At 46.3% G+C, this 15,614-nt stretch overlaps 1 protein-coding gene across 2 annotated transcripts in view; it reads right to left on the reverse strand.

The window, feature by feature from the left end:
- The window catches only part of LTK (leukocyte receptor tyrosine kinase), a 583,144-nt gene that overhangs the window by 81,137 nt on the left and 486,393 nt on the right, over positions 1-15,614 (reverse strand). For both annotated transcript variants that reach the window (XM_085627068.1, XM_085627069.1), the window contains one exon: positions 1,505-1,655. In XM_085627068.1, coding sequence (XP_085483194.1) covers positions 1,505-1,655 — 151 coding nt within the window. The remainder of the gene's footprint in view (positions 1-1,504; positions 1,656-15,614) is intronic.

Genomic DNA, 15,614 nt, shown 5'->3' on the forward strand with positions numbered 1-15,614 from the left:
CTTTGCAATCGTGAACCTGTCACCTTCCAATTGCTGAATACTGTAGTTAAGTGTTAAACGTATAATAATGATGTTACATTTTAGCCCCAACTCTGTTAAAGTTGACATAATAGTGAAGCAGTATGGGCCAAAATGTGCTGCACCGTCACCAAACAAACGTCCGATCTCATGCCAGCAAGAACACCAATGCCGCCCATTTCGGAAGCATCCTTGTCCAACTTAGCACTGCACTTTCTTAATGTGTAGTGTTAGTGCTTCTTTACAGGCATGTCTTATTTATTGTGCAGTGTTAGTGCCTATTTGCAGGCATGTCATATAAGTGTGCCATCTAATGTACAGTACTAATACGTTTTCATTTGCAACGCCAATAGCTCAAATTTTCACTGATGCGAGACCTTTTGCATTGCAAATGCTTGTTAAAATTGTAACTTCAACAGTAAAGCAGTACCGCATATAGCACAAAGTCGTTGTTAAGTTTTGCATTGTATTGGTATGTGTGGTTACTGTATTTTTTTTTTAAACATCTTTTTATTGAACGTTTTCTCTTTTAATACAAGCGGCACAATATTCGTTCGTTCTTCATCATATCAATCACGTATCAACAATAGTGAGAATAGCAAATGATAATGCAATTATAGAAAAGATAAAATATAACATCCAAATATGCATGTTGCAGTGGCATCTGTGGCCAAACATTGTTACGGGGACTTTTGTGAATGTATCTCATTGTCTCTGTGTCAGTGCTAAGAGTCTGATGACGATGTCTATTTAAGCGAACTGTTACTTATTAACAAAGAAAAAAATAAAACACGAAGGAGCGCCATCATTAGCGTGTTGAGGCTGTGCCATCATTAGCGTGTTGAGGCTGTGCCATCATTAGCGTGTTGAGGCTGTGCCATCATTAGCGTGTTGAGGCTGCGCCATCATTAGCGTGTTGAGGCTGTGCCATCATTTGCGTGTTGAGGCTGTGCCATCATTAGCGTGTTGAGGCTGTGCCATCATTAGCGTGTTGAGGCTGTGCCATCATTAGCGTGTTGAGGCTGTGCCATCATTAGCGTGTTGAGGCTGCGCCATCATTAGCGTGTTGAGGCTGCGCCATCATTAGCGTGTTGAGGCTGCACTGTAAGGTTGATATGGAGGAGCAGGAGGGTCAGTGCATTGCGAAAGCGGAGGAAACGATGACAGCAATGCGTGGTGACTGTATGCGTGGTAATGGCACTTTCAATGTGTGCTTATGAGTGCGAGTTGTAATGACATGCGTGGTAATGGCACTTTCAATGTGTGCTTATGAGTGCGAGTTGTAATGACATGCGTGGTAATGGCACTTTCAATGTGTGCTTATGAGTGCGAGTTGTAATGACATGCGTGGTAATGGCACTTCAATGTGTGCTTATGAGTGCGAGTTGTAATGACATGCGTGGTAATGGGGTGCGTAGTAGCGGGTCACGCGTGTTAGTGTACGCATTGTGAATGCATGCGTTGTTCCATCATACATCTTACTCACCCCGGGACAGGCGTCTTCTCCCTGCTGCCCTACGAGGATGTAGAGGAGCTCGTCTTTCTGCAGCTGGAAGGCGGCTGATATGAAGACCCCGTGGGAGCGCTTGTTGTTGTTCTTCACACCTTTGCCCCCTGCTGCCCCATAGGCTGAAATTCTACAATGGGAAATTGTATTTTATTTATTTATTTTGACAGCAGTATATGTCTCACACCTGGCTCATGACGGTGTCAGGGGTACAGGAATAGTCCCAATAAACTATCTAGAAAACTATTGTCAAAAGATACATCGATCATTTATGATAAAGTATCTACGTCGTTATCACCACCAAATAAACACAATGCTATCAGTGCTTAAATGGTTAAAAAAATGCAGTGGCTCAAACTTTTTCTTAAAAGCACTAGTGATGCAGAATGACATGGTGACGGAATGAAAAGGTTGCCAAGTCTTGATTCCACATCATGCCTCTTTCTCCCACCCTCGTATACTCCTGTTCCTTTATCTCAGTCTTGCATGTTCTTTTTACATCTCTGCTTTCTCACTTTGCCACTGTTTTCCATCATTCTCTTCCTCCATCCTTCTCAATTTCTTCCTCTTTCTCTCTGTCTCTGAATCAAAGCCTGATGATGAAAAAGAAGTCCTGATCCCTAACAACGTGTGCTGGTATCCACCACCTGCAAGCACCGGCACAAATTAAGTACTGCTAACCATACAGATTGAACACAGGTGCTTCCCAGTGACTGCCACTACCAGCCAAGGGTTGAAGCTGTCGTAGAAGAATCAATACAGGGTCCAGCGAGGGAAGAGACAGGTAAGGCAGAGCTAGATTTGATTAGATTAGAGGTCACTGAAGGATAGCTGAGTGGGAGGAGATGAGGTGGAAAAGGGAGAAGGACAAAGTCGGGAAATGAACCCCGAAAGCAGTTCAGGGACGAGGATAATAATTCTTATTTTGTAAAGCAGGGAAATATCACCCCCTTAAGGGTTTCAAGGTGATGGAGGCCATCGGGGAGATCAAGTGAGCTATTGCCAAGAGTCACATTATGCTGAACTGAGCTGCCGCCGGCGATTGAACCGTGAACCCCACGCTCCGCAGTCAGCCCCTCTGGCCACTGCGCCACACCTCTCCTGAACAGTACATGACAGCAACGAGCGGAAGGGCTTCCAGAGAGGAAGTTGTATTACGAGTGCAGTGACTTGACTGGAGAAGTGTGGCTCAATGAGTGGAGAAGTGTGGCTCAATGATTAGAGCGGCAGACCCTGATGCAGAGGTCTAGCCCGGGACCAGGGTTCAATTCCCCACCTCGGCGGGTCTTGGGCTAAAAAATTCCACGGACCTGATAATTCTCGCCTCGGTGCCTATTCCAATCATGGAGTCCCACTCTACAACTCTGGGCAATAGCTTGCTTAATCCCCACAACGGCCCCCACAATGCTAAGGATGCCTGGCCTCCACCTTGGGGGTGCCCAGGAGTGGACGCCTCACAGGGAAAGCCAGGATGGGTTCCACAGCGGTATTCGTACAAGCGCCTTGAGACCCTTGCTGGTGAGTTTTGCGCTATACAAGTATCAATTTACAATTTACTACATGGAAGACAACTAGACTTTACAGAAGTGACTGAACTGTAGGGAACGAGCTGGACTGCGGCGAGGTGAGTGGACTGCAGGCAGAGCAAGCAGACTGTATGGAGGTTGCTTCACCATAAGTTGCCCTTAGCTTGAACTGTGGTGGGGACCAGGCTGAAGGGAGGGGATGGGCATGCAGGGATATTGTGGGCTTCACAGGCACATGGCAGTCCTTTTCTCTATTACTACTAGCAAATATCCTTAAATATCCTGCACATATTTAAGACTATTTCAAGGTCCTTCGTTTGGTGACTCTAGGGACATTTTGGTGTTCCATAGAAATAGGGTGTTGTTCAGGAACAGGGACACAGAGGCATCAGCACTGAGCCCCTTGAGCCCTATGTTTACTTTGTGTGGTAGTTGGTAGAATGCAAACACAGTTTGGCCTGCCTTTTCTCTCATTCCTACTGCCCCCCCAATATGTGGGCGTATTATTGAGATACAAGTTCTTTTCCACTCCCAGCATGTACTCATTGATGTTGACAATGGTTTGGGGAGGGAGCGTTGACCGAGTTGCATCCTCCTGGTCCATCACCAGTGCTACCTGTTAGTACTGCTGTATGCACTTTTTATTTAGCTTCACTTAGGGTTCTTTAGGCCTTGCCTGCTTTTACATCATCTCTGCGAGCACAGGGGGTGAAACAACCACCATGAACCTTTCATCTGCTGTAGTCAATCCTTAGTGAGGTGAGGTTCCTTCTCCAGGCATGCACCACACTTCACCCTGACTCCCTAACTGAGGGGCATATCATCAAGGGCTGGTGACATAATTATCGCCGCTTTTGAGGCCGTATTCGGCCAAAAAGCGGCGATAATTATATCGCAGTATTTGCAAGGGCACGCTAGTGCGTCTTTCCTTGTATCAGCTCCCGTTTTGTTCACGCCTTGCTTTGCATCTCTAATGAGATGCAAATGAGACGTGCCTGACAAAACACCATGGGAAAATATCGCTACCCCAGCTTTGTGATATCATCAACGAGGGGTAGCGATTTTTTAAATCCTGTTAACTATGCCTTAACACAGAAATTTAACGTCTATTAAATTCCTGACTAAGGCATAGCTAACATGGGAGGTGGATTATGGTGATACGACCACAGGGTCGTATCACCAAGGCTATCTCCGTTTTGGGTGCAACATCGCTGGTTTTCCAGCGATGTTGGCCCATTTCCCTGGAGTATTATCGCTCTGGAGTAAAGCGTTGTTAATAACGCGTTACCAGGGCGATAAATTCCCGCGATAAATAAACAAGCGCTAAGCGCGCTTTGCGCTTATTTATCGTTGTCCTAGTAAATATGCCCCTGAGTGGTTAGAATTAAGGTGATCCTGGTATCCACCTCTATAAATCATCTATAGCTGTTACTAAAGGCAGTGGAGTAATGAAAGCTTATGGGCCCCGCCTGCAATGTACGCTGAGTGGGGCCCCCATAAACTTACCATACCCACCAAAATGCCTGTGCCAGAACAACAAAATACCAGCAGATTGTTTATTTTATGGTCTAATAGAAGCAAATCAATATTATTCTTTTAGCAATCAGATTGATATGTAAGTCTCTACCATGATATCCATCTGTTCTTGTTGGAAAACGAGGCAGCATCTGTGAGGCCTGCACAAATAACATGACTACATTTGTCCTTCACTGGGAACCAAACACCCAATTGTAGCGCCTGACTCTCAGAGGGTAGCGTTGCAGAGCAGTCTGAGGCTTACTCAAGGGAGGTGGTGTGGGCTAGTAATCGCCATTTGCAGGTGCACAAAAATAACACTCAATAATTGATTGTCCAGTCTGTACTTTGCTTTATAAAAGCAAGAGTACATTTATTAAACACACACACCACTCAATACTATGCACCAATTTACAAATATACATAAGCTGTTGCAATTACTTTGTGACTTTGCATAACATCTCCACCCCTCCCACAGGGGGGTGGGGTCTAGTACCACCACTCCAGTGTATGCACATCAACTTGCCCCCAATGCAGTTAGTTGAACATAACCTGGAGCAAGGGCCCTGCGCACTGGCACCATCCCAGTGGCGACCCACCCACCCCATTACCTCAACAAGCATTAAAAAGGGGTAAACCTGCCTTGGTGACACATGACCCTGCATCTCCTACTGACCATAAAGTATGCACCTCTATATCTTAAGGGCTAGCAGTCTGGGGTCTTCACCTAAGCGCAGCAGCAAGAATCCATGTTTACGCACACTTTAGAATGACAGTACTCATCACCTTGGTTGATCATTTGAATGCATTGCAATTACAGCCCCTAAGGGCATCACAGATGAAATCACAGGATTGCGCATATACAGCCAGACACCCTAGCAGGACTGTCTGGCAACATAGCCCCACTTGGCTTATGACATCTCCTTACACATGTGACTTACAGTCCCTTCAAAAAAAGTACTCCTGGCAACTTTACTTCTCCTGCAGTGCCCCTCTTCATTTTAAAAGGAATCACAGGTAAAAGCATGGGATTACGTAAATACAGCCAGACCCCCTAGCAGGAAGGTCCAGCAACATAACTCCATTTAGCTTAACATCACCTTACACAGGTACTTCACTTTACACATGACTTTCAGTCCACCTAAAAAGAAATAACCAATAGTAAATGCATTTTGGTGCAATTACACAACTTCACCTCCAGGGGATGCCCTTCTCCAGACATCCCCAACTCAGCCCTTCACTCCATGATGCACTTCATAGTACACCATCAGCTGTAGAACATAAGTTCCGGCCTAGAAGGTGCTAAAGGCTGGCTGAGCCCTTGAGGGGTTATTCTTTCAGATGCCCCGTGAAACTTAGGGGTGGACTGTTCTTCTTTATGCTGGGGGAGACTGCGGTGCTCCTGCAGCCCCCCTGCACCCCTTTTCACACATGAGGGTGACCCCCTCCTCTGGGGGCCACCAGGCACCAAAATGGCAGATTTCTTCGTGCTGGGGGGGGGGGGGAAAGACTGCGCTCCTCCAGCAGCTCCCCCAGCAGCTCCCCAGCACCTTTTCACAAGTGAGGGTGACCCCCCTCCTCTGGGGGCCACAAAGCACCAAAACGGCAGATTTCCAAATGCCTGGCGAGGCATTATGGGGCGCTTCATGCTCCTCTTTACCAGCCCCAGCCACTGGGAACACTCTCCTCCGCCCTCAGGGTCTCTGATTCAGCAGGGTGCTGTCTTCACTGGCTCCCTGCCCCAGCCTTTTGCCAGGCTCTCCTTCTGGGCCTCTCTTCTCCCTGCGCAGAGGCCCCTGCTTCTGTGCACCAGTCCTGGGCTCTTCTTCTGGTGCTGATAGGGTCCTGGGGGCAGTCAGGGGGTCTCTCCTTCCAACTGCCCATTGCGCCAGGCTCCAGCACCTTCACCCTCAGCAGACCACACCCCAGAGAGACCTTCTCTTCCTGTGCAAGCACTTTTTAAAAGTTGAGTAGGGGGCTGGCAGGAAGTCTCTGTTGGTCCTATCAAACAGCGACACATCACGTCCCTGCCGCTGCTCCCTCCTTCTTGTCCAGCCTCTGAGCTTGTTGAAAATGGTGTCGGCCAGGGTTTCTGGCCACATGTCTGAAGCCTCATCCCCCAAGCTGCCTTCCCTCCTTGGTGCAGCCTGGTGCCTGGCACCCAGTGACAGCTGCTAATTGATGAGCCTGTAGCCCCTCCCATCTTCGTGGAGAGGAGGCCCTAGCTTGTGGAAGAAAGGTTATCAATCCATCCAGCTGAGGTCTGCCCTCAGCCTGGGTCTGGTCCTGGCTGGCTCAGAGAAATATGACAGTTCTTGATGACCCAAAAGCAGTACAAATATGACTTTGGACTCTGCAGAATACTTATTTTCACATTCGCTACATTGGACTTAAGTGCGTGTCTGGAATCTGTAGGCCTAACGGAAGTTAATCTAGCAAAGGGCCCCACATTCCCTTAGGGGAATAATGAAGTGAAAACACAGTAAAACACACTGGCTTTCCCTGGCATGTTTCTTTCCAGCGTATAAAGGCTATTCCATGTCACCACCCAATACTGCATAAGTCCTGCCACACCATTCACTTTGTAGCTGCTCCTGGACTGTGCATGCTAGAAATCTCCCCTGCGCAGCCCGTACACGTGTGCACACGCATGTACACACATGTCTGCATGTACCCAGCCCGGTGTCCCTTAATCCAGCTGCTGCGCAGTGGCCTGGTCAAGCCAGGGGAACACCAGTAAAATCCCCATGCAGTCTCTTACATCGTGAGTTCACTGTGGGTGAGTCCCAACTTATGAGGCTCCCCCACAGTAAAAGCTCAACAATTAGGTGCTCAAAAAGCGAAAAATCTGGGCGGCCCATAGTGTCACAACCACCTTCTAACACAAATCAATATTATTCTTTTAGCAATCAGGTTGATATGTAAGTCTCTACCATGATATCCATCTGTTCTTCCAATATATGTGTGTGGTGTTTGAACATTCCAGACTGAGGCTCAAGTGTCCAGGGGTGTGACAATAACATAATGCTTATTGTACCAATCAGCCTGCCAAGGAGTTCCCCCATTGAGAAATGAAAGCCCATTGTGTCAACTTCTGAAATATGCCTGGGCTGTTTATTTTTCCCTAAGCTGTTAAGCTGTCATGACAAATTATTGCTGCACTTCAAACATGTGTTACAGATTTACATGGTTGTCAGCAGTGTTATTCCCTGGGTTATATATAACAGCATGATGCTAGTTTGTCTAAGCCCTGGGGCGGCCCCTCCACATTGGCGGAGGAGCGTCGGACCACCGCTGCAGACAGAAGAAAAATAAAATGACAATAAAACTATTTTATTGTTATTTAATTTTTAACTTATAGTCCGCGAGTCTGGGGTGGGGCGGGCCATGTCTTGGCTACAGCAGCAGGGGGAGGAGTGGTTTTAGACACTGAAAGAGCAAATGTTGGTTTGACCGGTCGTCAATGGCTGGCCAAACCGACATGCACACTTTGATATCTCCAGGATGTTCCTGGGAGTGTTAAACTGGCCTGCTCCGCCCAATCCAAGGGCTTCTCTCATGCTGGGAGTAATTGCATCAGAGAAGAGCAGGGATTGCGTAGGGAATTTGGGAGCCTGCGCTCCTGGAGAGTTAAGTGACACGGAGCAGAGGAGAGGTGAGGTGCGGCAAGAGAGCAGAAAATCGGGTGGCAGGCAGTGAAAGGTAAGTGTGATTTTTTAAATGATTTTTTACCCCCGCTGAAGCACCCCCCCTCCCAAGTCGAATTGGCAGCAGCTGCTGCTGCCCAAGCCCTCAGTAAAGCACACATTGTCATGTAAGCTGCCATACTGTACATCAAGCACTTGACATGGAGAAACGATGAACACACTAGTACAGCACACAGTGACATACATGACACAGGTACATAGAGATCCAATTAGCTACAATATAAACACCTCATACCCCTGTAATTTGACAATTTGAAACGTACAAAACGTCTATTTACAGGGGTGAGGTATCATCTTGCTCAAATATTGTGTGTTTTCCCCAGGATTCAAGCAGGACCCCATGACTCAAACTGAACATTATTTATTGCCTCTGTGGAAACAGGAGGGTCCAACTTCAGTCTCCTGGTCAGGAGGAGCAACACACAACTGCACAGAGGAGCATATTCTGGTGAAATGCAGCCACATACAGATAGATAGATAGATAGATAGATAGATAGATAGATAGATAGATAGATAGATAGATAGATAGATAGATAGATAGATAGATAGATAGAGCTATACCCACCCAAGATAGGGTGCTGCGGAAGTGTGTTGCCACTGTGCAGTTGCAAGGCACATTTTCATTGCATCAATAGAGTTTAAGTGAGAAGACCGCTCTATCAAATTTCCTACATTCATTTCTCTTAGTACCCATCTCATGTCTATCTCTGTATCTCCTCTTTGTTATTTAACCACTGGAGAGTAGCTAACATTGGCATTTCCTGTGCTGTGCCATTGTATTAGTAATACAGCCTGCACTGCTACTTCCCATGTCATATCTCTGTTTGTGAAACCAGTTCAAACTACATCTACCTGTGCTGAACCTGTTTTGATTGTGGGAAGCCTCCACGTCTGCTTTTCTTACTGCACCTGTTTTGTGAGGGATACTTGTACTTCTACTTTCTGTATGTTTCTCTAATATGTGAAGTTGGTTTTTGTAGTTGGTGTCCATTCTGTGACTTTGTTGTATGTGGTAAGCATTCACTTCTATTGCACCGGCGGTGCTTGTTTTGTATTGAGGAAACGTGTGCACCTGCGTTATATGTTGTCCCTGTTAATTGAAGGGCACTTCCCTGTTGTTGATGAATCTATCCAGTGTGAAGGAATCTTACAATTTTGTCTTTGCTGTATCTCATTTGTGTGTGCATGAAGGTAAAAAGTACTACTACCCATGCAGTACCATTTTTATCTGTCAACAAACTTGTATTGCTGTTGCTGTGCTCTATTCCTTATCAGAGAACCCTCCCGTGGTTCTTCCTGTAGGAGTTACCTCTTTGACCTCCTGCCCTTGTCCCTACCACTTTGATCTCAGCCATTTCTACTGGATTCCTTTTTGTCCAGAACCATCATGCAAAGTATGGGCAGAAAAACTCTTGAAATGTCCCCTACTTCCCCACATAATTTGCTCTGAGCACCTGATGGACATTAGTTACTGGAGCACTCCCTTCTTGGTCACAGAGAACTTGGAACTAGACTAAGCAGTCGATCCCACTTTTTACAGTAAAAACAGGCAGATGATGTGGATACGTTATCTGCACTTTAGGAACTGGTATGGGGTGGTTTTTCTTTCAAGTGTCTTTTCCAGGATGCTCTACAGACACAGCCTTTCTATAGAGTGATGCTCCTCATAGAGTAGTCTCCAGCCTAGAGGCGTAAAGAGGAGTGATCTCTGACACAGCTCTGATCAGGGGAAAGACAAACAGCCAGCTTCACCTAAAGCGTCCCTTTCACCTTGAAAACCAGAGACTGCAGTTTCACCCTTCACCGCCTCCATCGACTAAATGGCAGTGCTACAGGAAGACTAATCAGCAGCTCCCCTCAGCAAAAGACCTAATTGAATTACCAAAGCAGACTCATATCTCCTCACTTCAGTGTATAGGTCTCCTTCCTACAACTTCAGCAATGCCAGCAATACACTTCCACTCACTAGGAAAACAATCTCACCTATACCATGTGCACACAGCCAGGCCAGAGGCATTCAGAATAGACCCCACAGGCTTAAATTGAATCTGGTTCAATCACACACACAATGCATGTGCCATGCAAGCCACATACAGGAAAACGCTTAACATATACTTGGAATATTAGCGTTAGGATGGAGGTTAATGCATAGAAGCAGAGTACTACACGAGTGGGCTAGTAAGTCTTTACTCAGATGACACAGATAAAAGGTCTAGTCACAACTATTGATTCACATAGAACGGTATGCTGCCACCACCATTCTACGGACTATATGGACATCCCATAAGGGGGAAGGTAGTCCACTGTCAGTGCAACAAGGTCCTGCTTGGTGTGTTCTTCCTGGTCACAGGACAGGTCCAGCACCTCACTCATGCCAAGGGACAGGCCTATTCCTCTGTACATAACAATAATAATACCAGCATTTGTAAAGCACACAGCTACCTCAGGCAAGGTGTCCCTGCGCTTGGGACCGTCGGGATGATTAAGCGAGCAATTGCCCAGAGTCATAAGGTGCTGGGCTAACCGGCTGACGGTGACCGAACCGTGAGCCCCTGTGTTCCGGAGTCAGCCGCCCTGGCCGCTGCACCACACCTCTTCCCTGATTAGGGAAGAATAGGGTGAGGGTAAGGCCAAAATCGAAAACCAGGATACCTGATACACACAATTGGTGCTCAGAGAATGGGGACACCACTGTACACCATGCAGATGACATTCTCATCCCAACAGTAGCTGTGCACACCTCATCATAAATACAGGTACAGCATGGGAAATGTTAGTATATTATCTATTATCATGCAGGTTGAGCACTGCTGTAAGGCTATGTAGGCCTCCCATAAGCAACACTGGTACAGAAGGGAACCGTCATTGCAAACCTTTTTCATGCCGCAGGTATAGAACAGAGCAGAGTTTCATCACACAAAATGAGTACCGGCACACAGCACAAAATAAATACATCACTGTCAGCTGAAAAAATTGAAACTTAGTGAAGGAATGATGTGCCCACCTGCCTAGCAGCCCCTGCCAAATTTGACACATTCAGCCAGTCTTTTTTAGACAAAAACACTTAGCAAGCTTTCAATTTGTTATTCTCAGAAACAATACTATGAGTTTCAGAATGCAAAGTAATGTTGGCTAAAATGTTAAGATTCACCAATCATGTCACATATGACATTGGGCCTTTTGGCAGATGCGTGCATTCACTTGTACCAGATACTCAACTTTAAAATGTGTTAGCTAAGCTTCAGCTCCAAAGATAGACCCTCCCAAAGTAGCATTTGAAGCAGTTAGATTTTAATGTGGCAAATGCATAGTTTGAGGTCAGCTTCAGAGATCTGACAGGCATACATAAAAGCTTCGGACTTTCAGGTCTGAATATGAGCATTTTTTAAAGGAACATCTACATAATTATTTTTGCACTGCTAGTGCTGTAAACTCTGAGGGCCAGATTCAGAAAAGGTGAACTGAGACGAAAGTCTAACTTGATGACTTTCTGTATTCACAGAGGGCATTTACGAGTAGTAAAGTTAGGGGCATATGTATAAGCCCATATCGCCATGGAAACATCACTTTTTGTGACGTTCCTGTGGTGATAGGGGCCTTGCCCTATTTACAAGGCGTAAGGCACCCTTTCACACTATGTATAGCGAGAAAGGGGCGTGCAGTGGGTGTTGCGGTGAGCATTCTACCGCAACACCCATTGTATTTGAAGCTTCACCCTATGTACAAGGGTGGCCTACATAGGAGGCAGCGCCAAATTTAAGACCAGGATAACCCTAGTCTTAAGGTGGTGATACAAGGAGAAATGCATTATTTGTCCTTGCTTTTGCTAAAAGCAAAATGCCATGTTTTGTTTATGTACAGGAAGGTGACCCTTCCTGTACATAAAGAAACCTTTTTAAAAATGCCATTTTGTAACTTTCATGTGACACACATGAAAGTTACAAAATGTCATTTTAGGATTGGTTAAGTGCAGGAAGGGACACCTTCCTACACATAACCAATCCTCCCCTGCACATAGACACCCTTGCACTCTGGTGCAAGGGTGCCTGCCTTGGTGAAACTTAGCGCCATCGCAGGGGGAAATGCAAGGCTGCACCACATCCTTGTAAATATGGTGCAGCCTTGCTTTGCTGAAGTGGCGGAGCGTGTCATTAAGCCCAGGAGGCAAACGACACGCTCGGCCACTTCGTCGTACATATGCCCCTTAGACTTTTGTCTCAGTTAAACTTAAGTTTTGGTCTTAAATTTAACTGAGACCAAGGACTTTTGGTCTCAGTTAAACTTAAGACCGAAACCTAAGTTTAACTGAGGCAAAAGTCTAACCGTACGACTTGTAAATGCCCTTTGTGAATAACGAAAGTCATAAACTTACACTTTCGTCTCAGTTTGCCTTTGTGAAACAGGCCTTTAGAGTTTTAAATTCGCTTTCAGCTTGCCCTGCGACTGTCAGCAGATCACTGAGAGGTAGTAAAACATACTTAACTTTTAGCTGGAGAAACGTAGGAAAAAGTCATCCAGGGGTCTGTTAGACTCAGTACAGTGGGATGTGTGTGTCATTTCGGTCTGGGCACATAAAGGACTATCCCAAGCAGCTTAGAGGAAGACAGAGTGATACAAAGTGCCAGCCTCGTAATTTGAGAGTTCATGCAGCAGCTACGAAAATTAAAGTGAAACTGCTGCAGGGAGGGCCGACCTGCTTGCACTCACTAGGTGAGTGGGCCTCACCCGCAGTGGACCGCACACGACGGAGCGTCTGCTCAAAAATGCTCTGCACTTTCCCCAGAGAGACTAGAGAACCGTGGACTGAAGAGGCCCACTCAACCTGCTAGCTTCTCCTCAACTGAGCACGAACCCTGCGTGCAATTGAAGTTTTACTGTCCTGCAGTTGGGGGCCCCCTGAACAGCGGGGACGCACGCACCATGGGGGCATTTGTTACGCCCCCGATTAAAGGGATTCCAGCTAGCATTGAAAAAAAAAGCAACCTCTCCAGCACAGCATTCAAAAGATACCTGGAAAAGAAGAGACTCTGCTATTGAATATTCTGGTTTCCCTCTAACGCCAATGAAAAATTAAAAGGGGAAGAACCGGCTCCGCTCCAACCCAATGTAGAACCCAAATTGATTTCCCGTGCAACACTGCTGCAAGCCACAAGATTACATTGCATAGTTTATTACAAGGGGGATACCCGTACTCCAGGGAGGGATGTCGCATTACGTCACAGGGACACTAATGGTAACAACTACACCACCTATGTGTGTGAGACTGCCTAAATTGAATTGAATTGAAAATTGAATTGAAATTACATTTATAGAGCGCATGGCTACCGAGGGCCTCCCAGCGCTAGGAGTGAACTCATCACATTAGAGCAGTTAGGTGTTAAAGGAACAGGAAGGTCTTCAAGTGTTTCCTAAAGGATACATAGTTGTCCTCCAAACGGATATAATTGGGTAGCTGGTTCCAGCATTTCGCTGCATTGTATGAGAACATGCGCCCCGCACACCGAGCTCTATTTATGCTGGGAACAGCAGCCAGATGTTTATTCCCAGAACGCAAGGACCTATTGGGACTGTGGGAGGAGATGATAGATTGGAGAATTGGTGGACCCTTGCACCAAAAAGTCTTATGCACAATGCACAGAGCTTAAAGTTGCACTCACTCTGCGACCGGGAGCCAATGGAGAGAGGCGATGGACGACCTTGTAGATTCCCAATTAGAGATCTTCATAAGAAGGCATGCTGCACAGTTTGGAACGGTCTGCAGTTTTTTTATCGTTGACCTCGGGGATCCTAAGTAAAGCACGTTGACGTAGTCAAGCCGAGAAAGAATGAGGGCCTGCACCAACAGTCTCCTAGCAATGAAGGGCAGCAGGGGCAGGATTTTCCTTACCATCTTCAAAATCCCATAACAGGTATCTGCCACCTTCCGAGCTTGCTCCTTAAAGTTTAAATTATGGTCCAGCCAAACACCAAGGCTTTTAATCTGATCTTTGGGGGACGGCCTGATGCCCAGGCACCCAGGTCAAAATGAGCAGGTTTTGCCCAGGAACATCAGCTCCATTTTTGCCCCATTGAGTTTTAGAAAGGAGCCTTCCATCCATGCGGAAACCTTTTCCAGACATTCGGCCAAGTTGGTGTCCGAATTATTGGAGTGTTTAAGGGAAACGATCAACTGTGTGTCGTCAGCATAGGTGACACCCGCCAGTGGACCCATATAAATATTAAAGAGCGTGGGGTTCAGGGAGGAACCCTGAGGCACCCCGCACCTTAGAGGCATGCTTTCAGAGGTAAAGTTATCCTCAAATACTTGGAACGATTTGTCGGTTAAAAAAGACTCTAGCCACTTAAGTGCTGTTCCAATCACGCCTACCTCTCTCAGTCTTGAGATAAGAAGTTGATGATTAACTGTGTCGAAGGCTGCGCCGAGGTCGAGTAGCACGATTGCTGTGGAGCCTCCGGCATTCAGAATTTGTCTGGCCTCTTCAACTACTACCAACAGGGCAGTCTCTGTGCCCTGTTGGGGTCTAAAGCCGGTTTGTGAGGGATGGAAACATTCATTATTCGCCATAAAAGCGGAGAGAATGGAGTTGACATATTTTTCTGCAATTTTTGAAATTCCCGGCAGGAGGGAGATCGGCCGATAATTTGCAAATTCCCTTGGATCTATGTTTGTTTTTTTAAGCAGGGCTTTGACCATAGCCCGTTTCCAGAGAGATGGAACTAGTCCAGAGGAAAGGGAGAGATTAATAAGGTCCAGCATAGTGGGAGAGACCGTACCCACTACCTGATTCAGAACGGTGGGGGGGGGCCACATCACAGGGGGAGCCGAATTTCAATTGGTTAAGAAGTTTTTTTTAAGGATTTTATATCCATGGGAGGGATTGCCTCAAGGGGGTAGTCAGGTGTTCTTGGACAGTCCTCCAAAGGGGGGGTGTTCAGAGGTGGTGGGGTAGGGAAAGCCCAAAAATATCTTCGATGTTTTTTAAATAGAATTTTTTCAGATTGTTACAATGCCCTAAAGTGTCGGTAGAGGGCAAAGATGAAGAGGGGGAGTTGAGAAGGGACTTGGCAATCTGAAAGATTTCGCGAGGGGAGTTCGCAGCTGAGGTAATCCTATTTTCGTAATATAGGGATTGCGCCTTTCTAATTTCTGCCTTGTATGTTTTGGTGGCTTCTCTGTATTTGGTTTTGGTGAAATCTTTTCTCCAGCTTCTCTCCAAGCGTTTACATTTTTGCTTCAGCTCTCTAAGCTTGGGAGTGTACCAGGCTATTTTTTTTAGGCCTTTCCAGGCTATTTTTTTAGGCCTTTCTTGTTATCCATCCAAATCTAAAGAGGAATCCAGC

This window comes from Triturus cristatus, chromosome 9 (assembly GCF_964204655.1).
Source record: "Triturus cristatus chromosome 9, aTriCri1.1, whole genome shotgun sequence".
Taxonomy (NCBI): domain Eukaryota; kingdom Metazoa; phylum Chordata; class Amphibia; order Caudata; family Salamandridae; genus Triturus; species Triturus cristatus.